Genomic DNA, 23,361 nt, shown 5'->3' on the forward strand with positions numbered 1-23,361 from the left:
TCTCACACGGTTTGGGAGAATGGAAGTCTGGGATCCGGATGCTAGCATGATGGGGTTCTGGTGAGGGCCTCTCCTCAGGTGTGGACTCTTGATCTCTCATTATGTCCTCACATGGCTGAAAGAGAGTTAGCTTTCTGGCCTCTTCGTAGAAGGGCAGTAGTCCCATTCATGAGGGCTCCACCTATATGACCAAATCACCTCCCAAAGGCTCCACCTCCCTAACACTGGGGATTAGATTTCAACATATGAATTTGGGGGAACATAGACATATGAATTGTGCTGTCCAAAACAATTACTGTGACATTTATAGTAACACCAGACTAGATTCTTAAGTAATGAAATAGAGGTTCAGGGATCTCACAGTGCTCCTCCTGACCGGCTGTATTCAACCATTTTTACATCCAGCCTTACTTTCATCCAGAACGTCTACCTCTTTCCTGTTATTATTTGAGCTTAGATGTGAACCATGCTAGGTTACTTATAAGTCACCTCTCAAATATAATAAATTATGGTTGATGGGCAATTCTTACAAGACATTGGTCTTAAGTCACATGACACTTCTAAACCCATGTGACAGCAAAAGGCTATCAAAATATGCGTAATCAAAGCTGAATCATAACCTTTTAGAAATCAAGGAAGAAAGTAGTTCAGTCATGAAGATGATAGGTTAACAAGACCAGAAATTTGTGGATCCACTCTGAAAAGACCTGAGGGCTTTCTTGGAACAATGGAAGAATGGAGGGTAATCTCAAAGCTTTACTTTCTCTTCACTTGTAAGCCCCATGGTTTCTCAAGATAGGAAATGAATAACTAAAGTAAAATAGCCCAAGGCTTTCTAGAGATCCATTTAAGCAGTGTAATCCTGTGTCTTTTGATTTTACTTAAACCACCACTAGATGGGACTCTTGCATCCTTGGTTTAGATTCTTAGCCTCTTTATCCAAACTTTGGGGGCCTTAATAAACTCAGAAATAACAGAGAAGCTAGTACTCTTTGTCTTACGGGTTCTAAAAGGGACATTCGCTAATATCATTTAATGTTCAGGCATATAAAATATATAATTCCCATTTTAGAGATAAAGTCACTGAGGCTGAGAGAGAGAGCAAAAAGGGAGAATCTAATATTTGTTGAGCAATTCTGTGTACCAGGCATATATGATGCTTCTAAAATCCTCCCAAATCCATTAAAAATACCATTTCCATTTTGCAGATGGGGGAGGGACTGAAGCTTAGGAATGTCACCTAACTGCTCTGGCAGAAGCAGAATCCAAACTCTTGCCTGATTTTAGTGCACATTTCTCTGTGCATAGCCACTGCTCAAGCAATGTAAACACTTTAATGCATGATATAACTTTAAAATTTCTTAAGATATTACGGGCTTTAGCAAGAAAATGCAAGGGTTAGAATTCATGATCTTGAAAAATACATGATATGGTCATACAACTGACTTTGAAAGAGGATTCTATTTATAGATTAGGCAGGGTAATGTAGTAGTGTGGGTTTTTGAGATTGACTGCTCGTTTTGTATCCCACTTCCCCTACTTGGTAACAGTATGAACTTCAGTAAGGTAGTCAACTCACTTAGCCTCAGTTTCCTCAACAGCAAATGAGTATGATGATAGTACTTATAGTAGGTGCTTCTAAGTGACACATTTTATTGTCGTATCTGGAGTAATATAAGAATATGAGACTTGTGAGCAACAGATTTATACTATCTTTACATCACATTTATATTACAATGTTCTGATTAAACTTACTTTATTTTAAAGCTTACTAAATTCTTAACTTGTATTTTCCTTCGTATAGAATTACAAATATGGTCCACCGCTGTTACTGTTCAGTTTTTAAAATTAGTTCCTTCAATCAGTGAACCAACAGATAATGAGTATTCACTGTTGCCAGAATCTGAGTTAGGTGGCAGCATTTTCAAAAGACGCAATGAGCCACATGCCCACAAGCCGCTCAGAGTGTGGAGGAGTGAAACAGAAGTAAAGAATTATGGGTGCCAAGAGAGAAGTATATTAAAATAAGGTAAGAGCAAAAAGAAGAAACAATTATATCTGAAGAAGAAGACTTCAGAGAATCCCAAAGGGAAGAAGAATCAAGTCAAGCCTTGCAAATTAGTATGCTGGAAAAGGACATATTCTAAGCAGAGGGTACATAGTTATCAAAAGCAACATGAAGCTTACAGAGAACAACCAATTATTGATGGGTGTGCCTTAGGCGTGGGATTCATTTATTTGTAACGATAGTTAGACAGATGGAGGCCAGTTCCTCTACAGCCTTACATCCCATGCTAAAGCCATGGAAACTGCTTGAAGCGTGTTTTAGCAAAGGAGTAAGATCGATATATTTGAGCTTGGCGAAGAGTCTTATACGGAATATCAGATAAAAAGACTGAAACAGCATGAATGATAACAGGGTGATTATTAAGAGGTAATTGACATCAGCTGGGTGAGAAATAATAAAAGCGTAAAATAGGACAATGGATATTGGTGGAGAGGGAGTTACAGACTTGAGATGTCGACACTAGGGAGGGAGAATATGCAGGACCTGGTGAGTCTGAAGGGTTTGAGAAATGCAGGCATTGCAGAATACCCCTAGATTTCCAACTGAATGACTAGATAAATGTACTGTTCTCCCCTACAATAGAGAATTATGGAAGACATCGTAGGTTTTGGTTCAGTTGTGACAGTTTAAAATTTGAGATTTCTGTGGGACTCCTTTGTGTTGGATTACTATAAAAGTTTTCTCTGCTCTCCCTGTCCCTAATCTTACCTTCCTCTGTTCCATTCTACGCAGTACAGCAAAATTGATCTTTCTGAAGCTCAAATTTAGTTATATAACCCTCTCCTGCATGAGCCCTTTCTGTGGCTTTACAATGCAACCACTGACTGAAATTTTTACCATGATTACAACTTTGTGAGGCATCCCTAGCCTAACCCACTCTATTAGCCCCCATTTGCTATGTTGACCTGCATCAGACCTAGTACCATGTTTTTCCTTCAATAAACATATTTCCCAGACTTTACAAATCTCCTTTTATGTCTTGCTTCTTCCTGGAAACCTCCTCTTACTCCAAAATGTGAATAGATATCCATAGGGAGTCTTAGAAGACCCTATACTTTTCCATCATTTGCTATACTGTCTGTGTAACATGTCTACAATTATCTGCATCTTCTGGTAGATTATATTCTCCTCGAACATTTCATTCATGTTTTTATATAAGGCATGTCTAACAAAGTGACAGGTATGTAGGAGACTGAATACATCTTTAATGAGGAAATGAATGTCATATAGGAGATTCAGTAAATTTTGTGGAGATATTCAGGAGATGTTCAAATATTTGGGACTGGAGCTCATGAGATATATCCTTGAAGATCTTCATGATATGGAAGGAGGTTAGGACATGGGAATAAATGATACTGTCAAGAGAGAACAGTAACATAAGAAGACTAGAAAAGCAGCGTGTTGCTTTGTGGAATGTGAACGATTAAGTGATCAGTGGTGAAGGACAGCCCACAAAGAGAATGGAAGAAGAGTAGTTAAAAGACAGAATGTGCATCGAATACTGGTAGCTGTGAAGTCTCTACTTAATGGGACTGCACTGTTTAGAAGTGGGCCTTGGGGCTGTCTTAAGCTGCATTTGCACAGCCATTACATTGGCATGAGTAGCCAGAGGCCAGTGTGTGTCTGTTCAGTTTAGATGTATTTATCAGGTAGTTGGGCACGTTAGAGGGTCAATACAAAACATTCCTTTCTTCCTTTCCTAAATTTTCATAGGAAAATTTCTGGATAGTCCCAAGTGTACATTTGTTAGATGATTAATTGTCTTTTCATAACTTACAGAATACTAGAAATCTTGAGTCCACCAGTGGACTCCCAATCAGGACTACCTTTCTTTGCCTCTCTTATTGCTCGATGTAGTTGTATGACTAGTTCTCAAAGACATAGGAGCAAAAATTAAGTATAATTTTCCATTTGTAGCCTTAGGCTCAGAAACTTGCCCTTAAAGTGAGTGGATGTGGCTCTCCTCCTTCCCCTTTTGTTTGCTGAAATGCAGATCAGGTGTTGGCAAGCCCTCTTGAACCTCCAGAATATGGGCAACACCTTAAAAATGGAAAAGAAATAAGAAAGAGGAAGCCTAAGTCTTTGGTACCAAGGCCATCATGTCCTTGGATGTCTTATACCAAAATTGCCAAAGGAAAGTTGGGAGGTGGTGGCTTTCAGTGTATTTTGTCCACTTTCCTACCTGTTCCAGTCAATAGTCTTTACCTGGTGCTTAGCTTAATAACTTTCTAAAGCTTAACTAACTGTAACATTATATATGTGTAATATGTATATATACATATATATCTCCACATTATGTACTAAATATTCTCTATATTCCATATACACACTGTTATATATACAATATTTTGAATGAGGTTATTGAACACATAAAATGTTTCTATAAAAACTCTGTTGCAATGATCATACATACTCTCTAATCTTAAATATTACAAGGCATCCATTTCCTTGGAAATTGAATTCTGGAAAAAATAGCTGGCATTAGGCTATTTTTTTTTAAATTTCTTTTTAACATTTATTTATTTTTGAGACAGAGAGAGACAGAGCATGAACGGGGGAGGGTCAGAGAGAGAGGGAGACACAGAATCCGAAACAGGCTCCAGGCTCCGAGCTGTCAGCACAGAGCCCGACGCGGGGCTCGAGCTCACGGACCGCGAGATCATGACCTGAGCTGAAGTCGGACGCTTAACTGACTGAGCCACCCAGGCGCCCCTGCATTAGGCTATTTTTATGTATTTATGTATTTAACTTCAAACACACACAAATATAGGCACTCATTTCTGTTTCTGTACCTCAACAAATAGGTGTACTTGCTTCATAAACTATATTTATTCATTCATTCAATGCAAAAATATGTTCCAGGCACTATGCTACACCTTTCAGATACAAGGTAAACAAGAAAGATATAATTCCTACTCTTTGCAGAGGTTACAGTCTGTCTGAGGAGCTAGGAGGGTAAACAATATATATAACATATATTATGATATGTTGTGTTCTGGGAATATGCAGGGTGCTCTCTGATAACATGAAAGGGGCACTTAACCCAGATTTGGAATAGTAACTGATCCTCATAGCTTGAGGCTGTGTTACTGATTCTCTAGAGTCTCTGAATATTCATATACATTTTCATGTATGTACTTTCACATTCATCATGATTGCAAATAAATTTTAGTCTGTAGCCATGAGCTTTTAACATAGTGCTAATTTAACAGTGTATATAGATGTTAAATTAGGGTTAGTAACATTACTGTATGAAGTTCTTACTTTCAATCTTAAAATATAATTTTGATTTTGCTTATGGGGAAAGAATTAAATAATTGGCCAGATTTCATACATAACATTTTTTCCAAAAATACAATCAAGGCAGTTAATGCGTGTGTTTGGTGGGGGGTTGGGGGGGTGGAATATTAGGTAAGCTAATTGAATAAATTAAGTGCATAGGATTAAAAACTTGGTTTTTCTTGAATTTTCCTATTTTCCACAAGTTATTTTAATATGATGTAAATACAGCAATATTATAGCAAACTCTCATAATTCATTTTGATTCATGTTTATATGCTTTCAAAGTCCCCCTTTTAACATTCAGTTAGCAGGAACACAGTGAACTGTCAGAGCATCTATGTTTCAAATTTAATTATGCTGGCCGAATTCAGAGATTTCCGAATTTGCCTTATGACTATCAGTCATCTGCTGACATCAGTTCCAGAAGGTTGCCTATATTGTATTGATTGCTAAATGTTCCCCAGTGTTTCTGATTATCTGTCAAGCTCAACTACCCAGAACACAACCAGAAATTCAGAAGTAGAAAAAATAGACATCTGACTAATAACATGGGAAGTTATACAAAATAATGCATTAAAATCAAAGCACTGGGCTTCAGGCTTCAGCACCGACATGTGAAGAGCTTGCAAGTTGTCACTCTTATCCTTGCCACAAGAAAAAGCTGAGCAAACTGAAAATTAAAGACTTTTGTTGCATTTGTAAGAGAATCGAGGTGACAGGCAAAGTGCCATCCCATACTGTGAAGAGGCAGACACATTGAGAGAGATGCAGCTAAGTTGTTTGTTTTTTTTTTAACCTGAAAGGGATGCTACTAAAGCATCATGCACTGCAATGATACACTGAGAGCCTTATCTATAACTGAAGCCATGTCCAGAAGGGACTGGGCAGAACCTCATCCCAACCAACAGGAGGGCAATCCTCCCACTCCAGCCCCTCTGGCCTGGCTCCCTCATCTAAGGGGTGTGAACTCATGAAAACTCAACAGAGATCAGAACTTCAAGGAAATGGATTGGGCATGCGGCAGCCAGGGAAGGGAGTAAGAATGGGGAATAAAACGTACCAGAGGAGACACAGTTGTGAAGATTACAGCCTAAGACACAGGCCCACCGGAAGACTGAGGTTCAATCAGAAGATTATAGAACAGCCCCCCTCCCTTACACCTTCCTGCCACACCAGCAAAGCTCCAAGAGTGACCTAGCAATAGCTTTTAGCAGAAAGATCTGAAGTCTGGGAGGAAGAGTGCTTTGGGAAGTCCAAAGTCAAGAGGGTAAACCGCAAAAAGAAAATGAAAGGAACTTGGATCCTGTGGCACCTATAATGATAGCAAACACTAACCCTATAGCCAACACTAAACACTAGTGTTTAGCAAACACTAAACACAGCCACCCTATAGCCAGACTGACATAAATCCTGCACTAAACGTCTGTTTATCTCAGTTTCCATTACCCAAATGAACATGGTCAAAGTTCAACGAAACAGTATCGGGGATGTGTGTCAATTATATCTCAATAAAACTTGGGGGTGGGAGGGCAGATGAAGAAAAATTAGAAGGCATGCCAAAAGGAAAAAATACAAATCAAACCAGTTGGAAGAGGAAAAGCAGACCGCAGAACCAGACTCAGTTATGACAGAGATGTTGGAATGATTAAACAAGGAATTAAAAATAACTAAGATGAACCTGTTAAGTCTGTTAATGTCCCTAATGGAAAAAATAAACAACACGCAAGAAGAGATCAGTCATGTAAGTAAAAAATTGGAAGCTCTAAGAATCAAAAGGAGTGATCTTACATAAGAAGTGATCATGCCATTATCCTGCTTAAAATAAACAGTATAATGGTTTCCCATTGCTCTTGATGAGAAGTTAGATTACCTTAACACCATCCAACAGGTTCTGAATGATCTGGCTCCTACCTCCTGCTCTGGCCTCATCTTCATGAAACTCTAATCTGTCTTCCTGCCTTCCAGGCTTCTTTTCATTTCTCTTAAATGCTTTCCTTATGTCCCTGGCTTCCTATGCATGCTATTTCCCCAGTCTAGCATTATCTTCCCTTGCCTGGTGACCGCTTTAACTTTCCCCCTTATTTCCTTAGCGAAGCCTAACTCAAATTCCCAGTCTAGGTAGATCACTTGATTACAGTCCATCATGGACCTTGCCCAGTTGTGATGTTAGGTTACTTTGTGCTCTTTTAAAAATATATATATTTTAACTTTTATCTTTTTGTGGCTTTGCTCACATTCCATTCACAGCTCTACCATGTGTAGCACAAAATGAGGACTAAATGTTTATGTGCGTTATAAAAGAAGGAATAGATTTCTTGCAGGTATCCTAATGAAGTTAATGCTTATCAGTTGCAGATCATTGGAGACGTAGTTTCAATAAATATATATTAATTCATTTAGAAACTATTTGATGGCCTCCTACTCTCTGCTGAGCACCCTTTTACCTTTGGGGGAGAAGACAACGAACAAGGCTCTACTCCATGTAGTTCACTGGAAGGATACAGTCATGTAAACCAACAGAAAATTCAAGGACACAACGTGATGGAGGTAGCCATAGGACCGGGTCACAGGTGCCTTTAGGGGTGAAATCCTGCGGAATGCATCAGCGGAGTGTGCGCTCTGAAGTGCAGGAATCTTTGCACTCGTGTTCGTTGCTGTGTTCCCAGTGCCTGCAAAAATAACTGGCATTGAGTAGGCACTCAGTAATGTATTTAGGGAAGGAGTGATAGTTAGGTATTCTTAAAAAAGAGGGGGAAAGATCCTAGGTAGAGGAAATAATATGTTGCCTAGACTGACAAATTGCTCAAACTGAGAAAACATTCATGTCACTGCAGCTTCAACCTCAAATATGAAAATGGCTTCCTTTAGGTCATAGGGGTCTTTCTCCGAGAAAAATGGCTTCAGGAAGAAAAGGATTGGGTAGAGGGATGTGAGTTTTAAATGTATTAAGTCCAGGATACATTCAGGTAAGCAAAAAAAAAAAAAAAAAAAAAAAAAAAAAGTTATAATCTTTCACAATACTGTGCACACTAAAAGTGTCCTTTCAGACATGTTCTTCTAGATTATAGTTGATGGTTTCTAAATTCTCACAAATTTTAATTTAATAGAGTTTGAGTTCATTAGGCTTTATGACAAGATATGTTATCTAAGTTCTCATTTATGCACCTAACACAAAATTTCAGTGTTTTTATCCTTCAGATGTAGGACAGTCACGAGTTAAAATTGCAACCTTAAAAATAAAATAAGTGCATTTATTACTCTATTTGTAAGTGCTAAAAAAAAACAAATCTAGCACTTTTGTTTTCAGAATGTCTGTTGTTTTTTTTTTCTGCCATTTCTGCCAGTAACCAGCAGGTGGTGTCACACAATTTTACATTTGTGTCCTATTGCGGTTGTGCCGTTTGGTTTTCAAGACTTCCACCCCACACCCCAACCACAAACACTCACACACAACATCTGATGGGGATGAAAGTCTAAAGGAGGACTGTATCGTATCGTATCGTATCGTATCGTATCGTATCGTATCGTATCGATTTTGTTTCATTTCATCTTGTTTCATTTCATTTCATTTCATTTCATTTCATTTCATTTCATTTCATTTCATTTCATTTCATTTCATTTCTCTGACTTAAATCTGTCTTCACTTTGCTTTCAGGGTAATATTTTTCTGCACATGCACTGAGGCACCATTTTATAATAGAGACACCGGTTCACATGCAGTAACTCTTTGGTCACTGTATCAACATTATGGGAAAACACTATTCATAATCTTCACTTAACAAATGAGGATACTGTGGAACAAAGGGGCTGGGGAATGTCCCCCAAGGTCACAAGATAAAGATTTAGGCATCTGGCTGTGGAGCTCACAGTGTCAGTCTCTGTGCTGAAATCATCCCCCCGCCCCCGCGACCCCCCCCCCCCCCGAATTGATTTTATACTCTCAGCACATATTTGCAGCCAACACTTGGTGTTCCTTTACTTTGATGCTATTTGTTCAGCTCCTGAGTTCAGGTCTTGGCACTTAACCTTACATAAGAAATGTTAACATAGAATGAAACCTGAATATCAAAGAACTGTATGTCAGATATTGTCTGTGTGTGGGGAATGATGACACATTTCACATATATGCATCGAATTTTAGTGCTAAAACACTGTAAGTTATTTGCTTTTCGTTTTACTGAGAAAGAAACTTAGGCCTCCCAAGGAAGCATTGAGTTATGGTAGTCACACAGAGGAGATAAAGAAAGACCGTCTGGTAAAAAATGTGGGAACATTCATTTTTGGAGGCCCTAGTAGGTATAGAAAAATGCCCATTGTTGGCAGACAGGCATGTGGAAGGTCTGAGCTTACCAAGTAAGTGCACCTCTTTTTTTAATGCCAGATCTTCTATTTATAGTGTCATGGGAACAGGCGAGGCTGAACTAGCAGGCAGGAAAGCTAGCATATGAGAACCACACCCTTCCAGTGAAAAGAAAAAAAGGGGAAGGGGGGGAAAGGTAGAAACTCATAGTCAGTGTTACCAATTTTATTGTCAAGTTTACACAGTCAGATGAAGGAAAAAAATTAGATATAGGGAAGATTTGAATATGGTGAAAAATAACCTCATAGTAGACTCATTGAATTGCTAGAATGTTTTAGTAGTTTGAATGACTAGACTCAGATCTAATTTTAAACTAGCAGTGTAGAATTAGAATCATAGTTAAATTTGTGGTTTGCCATAATTTGAACTTTGCATTTTTTGATTAACCTACTTTAAATTAGTCAGCATTCATGTAATGATCAGTCATTCCCAGAAATCCACACTTGAATTATAAATGATAAATGTCATCAGGTATCCCTTCTTTAAATTAAAAATCTTGTAATTTTTTTTTGTCTCATCGCAAAAACAAAGCAAGTTCACTGCAAGAAAAAAGGAAAAAATAAAAAAATGAATTGCCTCCAATGTTAATTCCCCAAGTAACTAATATTACCATCTTAGATTATATCCTTACAGATTGTATTCTTTCATGCTTGTCTAGTAAAATACCAAAGAAATGAAACAACAAAAAATCAGTCACAAGTCCATTTTCTATTTTATCCATCCAGACCACATAACACTTTCTTCCCCAAAGTGGTAACTGAAGTGTCCTTTTTCATTTTATGTTCTATTTACTAAGCTCATACAGGTGTATCTATATTGATACACAAATCCAAGTGCATATATTTTCATGAAAATTGAATCATGAACTATTTTTAAGCAAAATGTATGGTAGATACATTTGCAATGAATTAACAGCCCTGCTTTACTCTTTGTAATATTGTTGTGGTATTACTAGTGTAGGTAATCAACGATTTATTAAACTACTTCCCAATCAATGAATATGCCAATGGTTGCCACCTTTTTACTTTTACAAGGTGTGTTCATGTGAAGAACCTTGTGGATCATTTATTGCTTTATATTTTCCTGCTGTCATTTCAGTAAGAGACATTTCTAATAGCAGTAGTGATAACAAAAAAGAATTAAAGTAGCTGACATTTCCTGCACACTTATGATGTGCCAGATTTTATGCCAAATTCATACTAAACTGTCACAGCGTACCTCTAAAGAAGGTAGAGTTTATAATTCTGTTTTGTCTTTGAAGAAAGTAATAGTTGAGGAGCTTGCTGTAAGTCACAGAAAAACAGCGAGTATTGGAGCCAGGATTCAAACCCAGGCCATGTGACTGGGAGGCCATCGGAGGATATAACAGTACAGTTCACCGGTATTTTATACTGCCCCGCCCCATCTAGAAGAATTGCTGGGGATCAGGGTAGATACCAGCAAACATGGTGGAGTATGAAATTCCAAATAAAAGCCTCCTGGTATTAGGGTGAGGAAATGGGGCTCATTCAGAAAGTATTATCAGCACTTTATGGTGCCTCCCTGGAAGACATTTGCAAAAAGCTTGTCTTTGTATGTTACCTGACTCAGAATTCTCCTGGTACAAAAGTTGCTACCAGGGAGATGTCACTGAAAGTATTTATAGGCAGATGTTTTAGTTGCTTCTGCCTGAGGTGACGGATAACATTTGGGACAAACAATGGTCTAACCAAAGAGTTTGAGAGGAAGGGCTAAGGAAGAATTGTACAAAAGTAGTTTCAAAAGCACTGACATGTATTTTGGAATCTAAAAGTCCACGTGTATGCACAGAGCTTTGTGAACACTCAATAAAGACCCGAGACAGTCGGTTAAGCGTCCGACTTCAGCCAGGTCACGATCTCACGGTCCGTGCGTTCGAGCCCCGCGTCAGGCTCTGTGCTGACAGCTCGGAGCCTGGAGCCTGCTTCCGATTCTGTGTCTCCCTCTCTCTCTGCCCCTCCCCTGTTCATGCTCTGTCTCTCTCTGTCTCAAAAATAAATAAACATTAAAAAAAAATTTAAAAAAAAAGACCCGAGAAAGCCCTAAACTTTCACCTCTTGAGGCCCTACAGAAGCAGAAGGTGTATGTATGCTAAAGCAAGTTTGTAAACTGCCTGGCTGAAAGTTGAAGCCATATCCCAACCTGCACACAGAGCCACTTGGCAAAGACTGAGGAAATTTTTTGTTCCAGGTATTTAAGGAAAACTGTCTAATCATCAGATAGCCACTACGCTAAAACAAACAAACAAAATCCCAAAGAACTCAGTGGCCCCAAACAAAAAGAATCAGACTTTACAGAATAAGTTAAGAAAAGTCACTAGGGGTGCCTGGGTGGCTCAGTCGGTTGAGCGTACAACTCTTTATTTCGGCTCAGGTCATGATCTCGCAGTTCACAAGTTGAAGTCCTGCATCTGGCTCTGCCCTGACAGTTCAGTGCCTGGAACCTGCTTCGGATTCTGTGTCTCCCTCTCTCTCTGCCCCTCCCCCTCTTGTACTCTGTCTCTCTCTCAAAAATAAATAAAACATTAAAAAAATTAAAATAGTAAAAATAAAATACCTATAAATACATTTAAATAAAAAAAATTTAATGCTTATTTTTGAGAGAAGGAGAGACAGAGCGTGAGTGGGGGAGGGGCAGAGAGAGGGAGACACAGAATCCAAAGCAGGCTCCAGGCTCTGAGCTGTCAGCACAGAGCCCAATGCAGGGATTGAACCCACGAACCACAAGATCATGACCTGAGATGAAGTCAGATGCTTAACCGACTGAGCCACCCAGGCGTCCCTAAATCTTTATGACCTTGAATTAGGTAACAATTTCTTAGGTATGACACCGATTTGTAATCCCTATTCAGAAAGGATGCCCATTGCCGACATTCTCTTCAACACTAGTGTGGTATAAATCTTTTGAAGTTTGCTAACATTTTGGTGACTATTTTGTTTTAAAAAGGCATCTTGGGGCACGTGGGTGGCTCAGTCAGTTAAGCATCCAACTTCGGCTCAGGTTATGATCTCACAGTTCGTGGGTTCGAGCCCTGCGTCGGGCTCTGTGCTGATCACTTGCTCAGAGCCTGGAGCCTGCTTCAGATTCTGTGTCTCCTTCTCTCTCTGCCCCTCCCCCGCTCACACTTGGTCTCACTTTGTTTTTCAAAAATAAATAAATGTAAAAAAAAAAGAAAATTAAAAAAGGCATCTCATTATCACTTTGTTTATATTTCCTTAACTGCTAAGGAAGTTAAATATATTTTCCTATATTGATTTGTCATTTGCATTGCTATATTTTGCATGTGTGTGTGTACATGTGTGCGCATGCATGCGTTTGTGCAAGCACATGCGTTGGGGAAGATGTGGTTTTGCTTGTGGATATGTGTGGTTTTATCTGTCTTGTTTTCTGTTTAAGTATTCTCCTGTACCCAGTTCTCAAAAGAATACATCTTCACAGTCGTCTAAAACCTTGCACTTTGAGACATGAAAGGGCAGTGCGTTTCTGTAAATGTGTTTTTTAATATTGACTTAGTAGCAGGTGAAGTAAATTTACTTTTCTACCTTTTATTCCTACTACTACCATCATATTCCTACATGCATTCACTCATGATGAAAGACTCACTGCTATTTTGAATTCCTAACTCTATTGCAAATGAGAAGAAAAAGCTGCTTTATTTATCCTCAGGGAAAGCAAAAAATACAATAGTATACAACTTTAACATATGAATGAACATCTTTAACATTTTAACTCTTTTAATTTAATGTGTCCCCTATGTACGAAATTAAACTTCTATTGGATCTCTGATAAAACAGGTAATTGCAGACATTTGACTGCTGATGTTACAGCTTACCTCCTGAGTTATTGCTTTCTTTTTACCTAATCATTATGACTTCCCTGACTACTGGCAGAAAAGCTCTGCAGTGAAAGAAACTAAATTATTTTTTAAATGAACAGAGTATAAAATATTCCTTAAAATGTAGTGATTTGCATTTTATAAGATTTAGGGTTTAGTTGCTTGTTTTATTTTCTATAGATTCTAAGCTTCGTTATGAAAGAAATTATGTCCTCATGACGCTAAGCGATCCAGAATTAATTTCATATTTAGGTAGCTATACTTAGAATGAAGAACTTCTTAATCATAGTTCCATTGTGATCACTGGTGTGGATGATTGGTCCATTGCTTAGCGTGTTTTAAATAAACGATGAATAAATGCATGTGAGGCTTTGTGTGGGATTTTTTAAAAATAATGTTAATGCACAATGGATCAATTTAAAGTACCTACTTTCCTCATAGGAAATTCTACTTCAGTTATCACCACCTTTGTGCCCTTAACAGTATTCAAAAGAGAAAAAGGAGATTCATAGCAACAAAAATGAAAACTTAAAGCATTTCAGAGTTATTACTTCAAGAATTATAACAGCCATTTGTGATAATTAACTTTGCTCTGTTCTTCCAGTTTTTTTTAAGTGGATACAGTGGCAGTGAAAGTAACTTTGAAAAAAGAATATTTCCAATGCTGTCTTGTATCTGTTGATGTTTTTGGTTCCTGTCTTTCTGCAGGAGTCACAACTGTTCTAACAATGACAACTCTAAGCATCAGTGCTCGGAACTCCCTCCCCAAAGTGGCTTATGCAACCGCCATGGACTGGTTTATTGCTGTTTGTTATGCATTTGTGTTCTCTGCCCTAATTGAATTTGCAACTGTTAACTACTTCACCAAAAGAGGATGGGCTTGGGATGGGAAGAGTGTAGTCAATGACAAGGTAAGTGAGAATCCCCTAACAGATTTAGTTTATAACAGACATGTTCCTAAAAATTGACATTTAAAACATTCAAATGTAAATTGTGTGTGTGTGTGTGTGTGTGTGTGTGTGTGTGTGTGTGTGTGTGAATCATATTTCTTTTAAAGTATGCTTTTGCCTGAAATCCTTTAGGAGTGCTTGTTAGAGTATGACTTCTGTTGAAACCACTCCCTAGCATCTGCTTAGCTCTGACTGTGTGTCAGGCACTGTGCTAAGTTGTTTACACATGTTCTGTCACGTAATCTTTACAACTTTATGACTAGAGTCTCTTTTTAATTGTCATTTTTCTGATGAAGGAGCTAAGGCTTAGTGAAGTCATTTACTTGCCCAAGCTCACACAACAAGTTAGTAGCTATATGTGATGGCAGATCTGACCATGAAGTTCATGCTCTTAAATACCACACTGCTTTATAATAAAGAGATTTGAAAAGAAAGTGGACTTTAATTTACCTGTTGTAGAATCTCAGGCTCTATCAGCAGTTGAGTTACCCTTCACCTACCCTCATCGCTGTTGCTTGGATAGAAAGGTTCAAGCGACATTGTTATCTCTTCCACGTTGTATGGAATAAGTACTTAGGTGCTGCAATGCTCAGAAAGTTTAAGTTGCTCATGTAGTCTATGAGACTCATTTGTTTTTAAGATTAATTTCTTTGGGAATTGTTGGTGTCCATTTTTAGGTTTCAAGTACTGAAGCTAGTGGAAGTTTTGAGCATTAATGTAACATCTGTTCCCTTTCTTATTTAATGGATTATTATTCATCTGCATTAAGAGGAAGCTTTGGCTGTATCACAGTGAGATATAAAGTATTCTTAATACTTAAGTTCTACTTGGAAGGCTCCTTTTTAACAATATATCTATTAAAATGCTTCTTCCATTAAATTTGGGATAACACACTTGGTGATTTTACTTCTTTGTCAGTTATTTAAATATAATTTTTTCTCATTTCTAGAACCATATTGCAGTTTAAGCATACAAATGATTGATGTTATAATTTAAAAGTCTTGCTCTTTTTCCTAATTTTGTAAACTGTAAGTTTTAATAAGTGCTGGTTTATTTCATTTTATAAGCAACGTTTTGCATACTAACAGCCACTGAGTAAATATTAAAGGGAATCCAATTAGCTTTCTATGCTTAACTTCTAGGTTATTTCAGCATTTCCATTACATTTTATTATTGATTTATGTTTTCATTTTCCATATAATGTACTGCTTTTTCATTGCTATCTATGCAGTTACTTCTTTTTAGTTATATTAGTTACACATGCGCTTTCATACTAACTTTTTTTGAAGGTGAAATGCCAGATGTATTTATAAATGCCAGACATGTTTATAAATATGTCACAAAAGATAAATAGTGGTTTGTGGTAAATTCTCCATATAGATATTCATTGATATATCACTTTTTAATGCTATGAGGGTACCAATCAAATTGACATTGTGATTTAGCATATCAAATTGACATTGTGATTTGGCATATCAAATAAAATACCTTCTCCCTGTACTTGGAAAATAAAAGTACCTATAAATGCAAAAAACCCATTCATGATGATGCATTCTAAAAGCAATTACCTAGTACTGAGGAATGCTGGAATTAAGTCAAACCACATATCAAATCACACAGAGCAAAGATAAATCCAGGACAAAATCATTGATGTTCCGATCTCATCTGCAAGAAAACAGCTAACAAATGTTGTATTATTTCAGTTCTAAGTGGTTGGAATTCAGTGGTTAATTTAAAGGGAACATTGTATTAGGCACGTTGCTTGTTCTTACTGTTCCATAGCTAGGCCTTTGAGAATTTTTGTTGAATAAAGAATCTAAGAGTTTCTTTTATGAAGTCTGCACATGTAACACCAAGGAAAAACTTCATTGCCTTCACAGAAAGAATGTTCAGTCTTTACAATGGTGAATTTATCAGTGGGTACTCAACCCAATTTCATGATTCAAATGAATTTTGGGAGGTGCTCCCTAAACTTAGCTTGGAAATAACCACATTCTTAGGACTGAAAGGAAATCGAGTGCCCCAAACTAGCACATCTGCCTGAAAAAATATTTCAGTGCAGTCTACTTTCAGGCTTCTCTGCTTTAGTTTCCCTTAAGAAGAAATTTTTTTAAGTGGAAAATGATAATTTGCTTGAATTATAGAATTTTTGTCCACTGCCCATATTGGTGTCCTTCCAGTTTTATCAGACTGGAAAAAGTCCTCAGCTTTCGGAAGTTGGTATCATAAGTCAATGCAGTTCAGTCATCTGTCAATAGAAAGAGCATATGAAAAGTTCTTAAACATTTGTAAACTGGCAAGTATTAATTTGCATCATAAGAATAATAACGACTCAAAGATGCATACCACTAGCATATGTTTGAAAAAGGAAATACGCATTTAACATACAATTTATATGTAGATTGCACTCTGCTGATCTTGAAAGTTAGTTTTTGCAAATACATAAATCCACTCCATTCATATTCAAGCTACATTTGAGCCCTCTGTGAGAAGACAGAGCCTACCTACTGTGCTCTGTGATCTTGGACAAGATGTTTTACTACTTTTAGCCTCAGGTGTGACACTAGATTACAAAACCTTATCACTCTAAAAGTGTAGTGCTGGATCAAATGTTCCATCTCCAGTTGTTATTCCTTTCCATATACAGAAAGTATCTTATTATGAAATTCCCCAAGTTCTTCTGGAAGCTTCCCTCACAACCAACATTCTTCCACTTGCCCAAGACTAATTCTTCCACTGCAGCTCTCGATCTCTTTCTCTCTTGTTCTTTTCTCAGCCTTGAAGCATCAGTTATTGTTTTCTTCTCATTGCATCAAGGCCATCTTCTCCTTTCCAGCTGCCTCCTTCCTTTCAGTGAGGAGTATGCTTACTCTGTTTCATCTACCATGGAGGCAAGAACTCTCTCTAGATCCTATGTCACCCATTCCCCCATCTTCAGATCCATTCTTCTTCTCCATTCAAGCTTTTTGAAAACCATGCGACGATGTCTGTGTTCTCACTTTCAATTTAATTCTCAGCCTGTAATCTGTAATCTGTATCTGTAAACTGTAATCTGATTTCCTTTTCATGTATTGTCCTGTAACTGACGAACACCAATAACCTCCACGTTTTCAGATCAGATAATAATTTTTCATTTTTCTCAAGGGATCCCCATTCAACCCATTGAATATTGTTGGGCTTCAGAACTCCATTCAGGTGCAAGTCAGCAGCATTTCTTTACAAGAAGCCTTCAAATAGCAACTTCCTGCCCTCAAATCCTGGCCTGGCAGCTGCCTTTATTCATTCTATTCTGAGAGTCCCTGCCCGAGTTCACAGTAGATCCTGTCTCCCTAACATCTGCTCTTGTTTACCCCCAAAGACAGTCATTTGGCTTTATTTTATTGTTTTTGGCTTTACTATTCACTATGTGATTCTCACTTTAAGGGTTTGGTAGATAGTATTTGTGGGAATGTCTACAACACTAAACAGTGTCCACCCATTTACTGTCCCCAAATAGATAATCCTACTCATCCTGAGAACAAATGTCAATCTTCAGGAAATTTCTGAATCCTGCACCCCCGAAATGATTCAGTCCCATTTAAGTGTGTCTAGCACCCTGATTTTTTACATTAAATCCTTTATTACAGTTTGTAATTGTATATAATGCCTCATCTCCTTCACTGATCATTATAACATGTCCATGTTTATTTCAGTAAATCATTCACTGTTGGCCTTTTGCACTGGGTCTTGTGTGTATTAGTTGCTCAGTAAATATGGTCTGAATGGATAAAGTACAGCCCAATCAAATCTACAGCTCATGCTTTTATAGTATCTATAACTGTACCCCATACCTTTCTTTTAAGTTCTAGGATCATATATCTATCCTATTCCCTAGGCATTTCTATATGACTCTACTATCTCAATCTTTACATATCTTTTTTTAAATAAAAATACAACAAACAAAGATAAAAGCTTCTAAATTGATTTTGTATATTTCCCCTGCCCACATTTCCTTTTTTAAATCTAGGGCAAAACCTAATCTCACATACCAACAATTTGGAAATACCCCTTAACATCTAACCTGTCATCACATGGTGCCTATTTTCTTGTCCTTGTCATGGACTATGCCCTTGCTCAGTGTTCTCTGAGAACACTGTCTCTAATCATGTCTCCCTCCAGTCCATCCTCTACATTAGTGCTAGGGTCATTTTTCAGCTCTTCAGTGAGTTGTTGAAATCTTAATGCTAATTATTGAACTCTTTAATGAATTCTTCAAGTTGGTCAGCTGATATCGTCCAAGTACATAACTTTCTCATAAGTTTGTTTCGCATGTTGAGTTACTTGTTGTTTTACAGATGTCTCTATTTTAGCAAGAGTGTTTGCTCAAGCTATTACTATTATTATTCATTGTGCATTACCACCATGTACCTAGGAATATCTCTGTGTTAGAAATGAGAAACTGCAGGGACATGTGGGTGGCTCAGTTGGTTAAGCATCTGACTCTTGGTTTTGGCTTCAGTCATTATCTCACTGATTCCTGAATTTCAGCCCCACGTCGACTCTGTGCTGATGGAGCAGAGCCTGCTGGGATTCTCCTTACCTCTGTTTCTGCCCCTCCCCCACTCATGCTCTATCCCTCTCTCAAATAAACAAACAAATAAATAAATAAAAACCTTAAGGAAAAAAAAAAAGAGATGAGAAACCATAGATTTGTTCCCATAAAGTTACTTACTCAGGATCACATCTAATAAGTGGTACATCCAAGATTGAACACAGATCTGAAGTCCATGCTTGTGTTCTTCCTCTAGCCATTAAACCATCCCCCAATATCCATGCTGCTACACATCTCCATGACATTAGATTCCTCTTACCAAAATGCCCCCTCCTTCCTTCTGTAACTGATGAATTCCTACTTCTTTCTTAATACCCATCTGATTTTACTTAACACTGAAACTTTCTCAGTGAATCCAATTACTGCCCTCTATTATCTTTCTGCAGTACCTGACACAAATTCATTTTATGTGACCTTAGTAAATTAGACTTTTATCATAAATTTGTGTTTCTAACAGTAGGTTACATGGTCTAAGAAGTTAGTAGTATTGTCACACTCATCATTTTCTCTGCTATAACCTGGAATAATAGCACATAATTTATTTGAATTAAATTTAAAAAATAAATAACTCTAATCTCTTGAGACTGATTCCATTTCTAAATCTGAGTCAGTGGTTCTACACTGGCCAAGAAAAGCATATTCTCTGCAAACACATCATATATTAAATTACTTAAAACACAGACTTAGTTGGGGCACCTGGGTGGCTCAGTCGGTTAAGTGACCGACTTTAGCTCAGGTCATGATCTCACAGTGCATGGATTCGAGCCCCGCGTCGGGCTCTGTGCTGACAGTTCAGAGCCTGGAGCCTGCTTCTGATTCTATGTTTCCTTCTATGTCTGCCCTTTACCAGATCCAATTCTGTCTCTCTTTCTCTCTCAAAAATAAATAAACACTAAAAAATAAAAAAAAAAGATTTAGCAACATAATATGCAAACTAACATGAAATGTGCCATTGTTTTGTGATTCACTCCATGCAATCCATAGAAAACATCACATTTCAAGTGTTTTCTTCATTTATTTGCATTTTTCAACATCCTGCCTTGTTCCAAAAGCATTTCAGGCAGTTTACCAAAAGAATGCATGCACTTAACTATTATAAAATAAAATATAAATAGAAGTAAGATATCAGGATGAAGGAAAATACAATGCAAATGTGTCCACCGTTTGGGCCAGAACATTAGCTATAGTCCATAGCTAGAGGAGTTGAGCTTTAAATTCTGAGCTTCTTGGCTGCCAAAGTAAACCATGGGGTGGGGGGCGGGAGTTACTCTTATTTGTAATCAAAAAATGGAAGCATAGATTTTCTTAGAGAAAATATTTTCCTACATTGAATTCTTTAAAACAATATCATATGGGTTTTATATTAGGGAAAGCTGGGTACTATTGAAAGTAATGTCAACATTTTCCCAATAAACTCAGTAATGAATTTCATATTGATGTCTCTTGTAGTCCCCTTCAATAAAAGCTGAAGGCATTACATTAACATACAACTCAGTGAAGGCAATTCTTCAAGGAGCTAAGCTAATATGGTCCAAGTATATAGCTTTCTCATGGCCCAATTTAATCCAAGGAAAGACTTTAGAGTACTTAGAGAAGTGGATGGACTGTATAACCTTCAAACAATCTTCTGTAAGTATCACTTTTCTCAGTCAGGATGGTTAGCAGACAGTTAACAATAGCATTATCTGACCCAGGAGCATGTTGTTGCTTTACAAGAAATGGGCTGGCTAGTAGCCACAATGACTGTAAAAAAAAACAACATGGTATATAGAAAGAGCATAGATTTGCCACTCTGGCAACCTTGGGTTTTTTCCAAAGTCTGTCTTATCTAGTGTTACATTTATGAGCGCTCCCTTTCCTTATTCTAAGGACAATATCTGCGATTCTTTCCAATTCTGCAACCATGTGATTATTATTTTTATTCATATCCCAGGTCACTATGCTAACAGATGTCTATATTTTAGCAAGAGCATTTGCTCAAGTTATTAACACGTTATTTTATCTACTACTCTAAGGAAGCTGAAACTGGCTTGCCCCATGGTGTAAGACATTTTGATTTCTACAATCATGAATTTTCCAGACTTGAAATTTTACATGTGTTCAGACATTCTAATGAAGTAATAAACTCAGAATATTCTGAATCCTATAAAACATTGTTTAAAAAATAGAAAATGTAATTAGTATGTGCTGTATTTACTTTTCATTCCACTTCAGCTACAGCATCAACAAATTCTATAGTAGCGTATTTTCCTCTTTTTTCCCCAATTAATGTGTAAAAACACATAATCTCTTGATTTTGTGATTAGCCGTATTTTCCCCTTCCCACTTAATATGAGTCTCAATTACAAGCAAAACAACTTCCACAAACATGTGGAATGGTAAAATTGTGGACTATCAGGATAATTACATAATAGAATTACAGAACAGACTATGGGAATCTAAATTTTATGAATCTCATAAACACTATACTCTACAAAATAGCTTTATATGTTTGTATATATCATATACTTTCTAAATATATATATTTTTTGTCCCAGTGATCATTCTAGTACATGTCATTCATGATAAAGCAAACATTTTTTGAGCCTCTTCTGTGCAGGAACTATGCTAGCAGCTCTGCATTGCACAGTCTGTGCTCTCAAGGCGCTTACAGTCAAGTGGAAGAAAAAAAATAAGTGAGAGAAGTATACATGCCACTATAGAGACAGACACTAGGGTGTCGTGGAAGCCCATGGAAAGAGTAATTATTGCAGTAAGAAGTAATGTTTCAATACATGTGATTTTGAGCTGAGTTTGTATAAAATGGATCTAACTAGGGGAACAGCATGGGTTGGTAATCAGTTCCTGGCTCAATTGTGGTATCATGCACAGGTTAAGGAATAAAGGAAAGTGTATAGAATTAGGTTGGGAGTGAAAGTAACCTGTAATCATTTCTGGATATTTTGCGTTTTGATTACCTATGGACTATGTAGATAGAGAAGTCTAATGAAACATAATGGGTGATAATTCTGGTGAGAGGTATTAGGTCAGTCATCTGCACATTGGTAACAGAGCCATTCAAGAGTCACTTAAAATTATTAGAAAATAGCAGTGGGTAGAAGTTAGCAGTGAATACGGCAAGGTGATATCTTCTGTAATGGCCTAGCGTACTAATATTTTTAGTACGATCAGTAGTAGATCTATGAATTACAAAGAATAGTAATAGAATATATTATGATGACTTAATCTGTATACTCTGCTTTAGCAGATCTAAGAAATGTAAGTCAGCTATCAATTCAATAGTATTTTTTCTCTAGATACATGATTTTGATTTTAAATAGATAGGAGCAATTTGCTTTACTGTATATTTGTGATAATTACTTTCAAATGGACTGAGGGGAGTTATTTTATAACTTTGTAAGACTTTGTAAGATCTACGCCAGAAAGGCTTTACTGGGCTATGGCTAAGAATTGAGAAGTTTTAGTACCATGAGAGTGCCCTGCGCTTCATTCAGTGAATTGGTAAGAAATCACAAGTGCCAACCACTGGGTTTTGACTAAACATAGTACTCGGGACTCTTGCACTTTCGCTTGCTATTGGTTCTGAAAATAATCAAGTTTCCGAGTTCCTAGAGAGCATTCTGAAGCCAAGCCATCATCTTGTCAGGTACTAAGCTTGCCTCCGAAGTTCACACTTATATTCAGAAATTGAAGCCATTCTTTGAACAATGAAGAAAAAATAAGATGAAATTTTATTCTTAGTAGTTAAGTCAATAAAAGTTACAAATACACATTAAAATTATTTTCAACACTGCTTATGATAATATCCACAGTATTGGGATGGAAAAAAAAACCCAGCAACATACAAAAATGTTCAAGGGTGATATTTGGCTGGTACATTCTGGCACAGCCCTTCTGGGTATTTACAGCCAATGTTTGTTTGGGTTGACCAGAGTATCTGTTTTGTTTTGTTAGTGCCCCTGCTTCAGAGTTTGTTAAATAATTTAGCATCACCTGTGGGTTTGTATACAGTTGAAGGGTGTTGAGTCAGGCAGGAAGGGTGCTGGTGAGAGTACGAAGTCTATCTGTACACGCTTCTTGCAACAAAGGACATTTACATTTATGTTTCTTTGTCAAAATGTCTAAACCTTGCACCATAAATCCTGACCTAACTTAATGTCCCTCTTCCAAGATACCTTTTTTGGGTTCCTCCATGCAATGTTTATGTCTTCTTTCAAAGATATAAAATGGATCTTGTAAGCCAGTAATCAAGATTTT

The 23,361-nt window shown here is 37.3% G+C and overlaps 1 protein-coding gene across 3 annotated transcripts in view; it reads left to right on the forward strand.

Moving 5' to 3' along the window:
• The window catches only part of GABRA2 (gamma-aminobutyric acid type A receptor subunit alpha2), a 127,136-nt gene that overhangs the window by 93,872 nt on the left and 9,903 nt on the right, over positions 1–23,361 (forward strand). For 2 of the 3 annotated variants that reach the window (XM_053217404.1, XM_053217406.1), the window contains 2 exons: positions 14,272–14,474; positions 20,554–20,733. In XM_053217404.1, coding sequence (XP_053073379.1) covers positions 14,272–14,474; positions 20,554–20,733 — 383 coding nt within the window. The remainder of the gene's footprint in view (positions 1–14,271; positions 14,475–20,553; positions 20,734–23,361) is intronic. The other variant, XM_053217405.1, reaches the window with a different exon arrangement.

Source organism: Acinonyx jubatus, chromosome B1, assembly GCF_027475565.1.
Source record: "Acinonyx jubatus isolate Ajub_Pintada_27869175 chromosome B1, VMU_Ajub_asm_v1.0, whole genome shotgun sequence".
In the NCBI taxonomy this organism is placed as follows: domain Eukaryota; kingdom Metazoa; phylum Chordata; class Mammalia; order Carnivora; family Felidae; genus Acinonyx; species Acinonyx jubatus.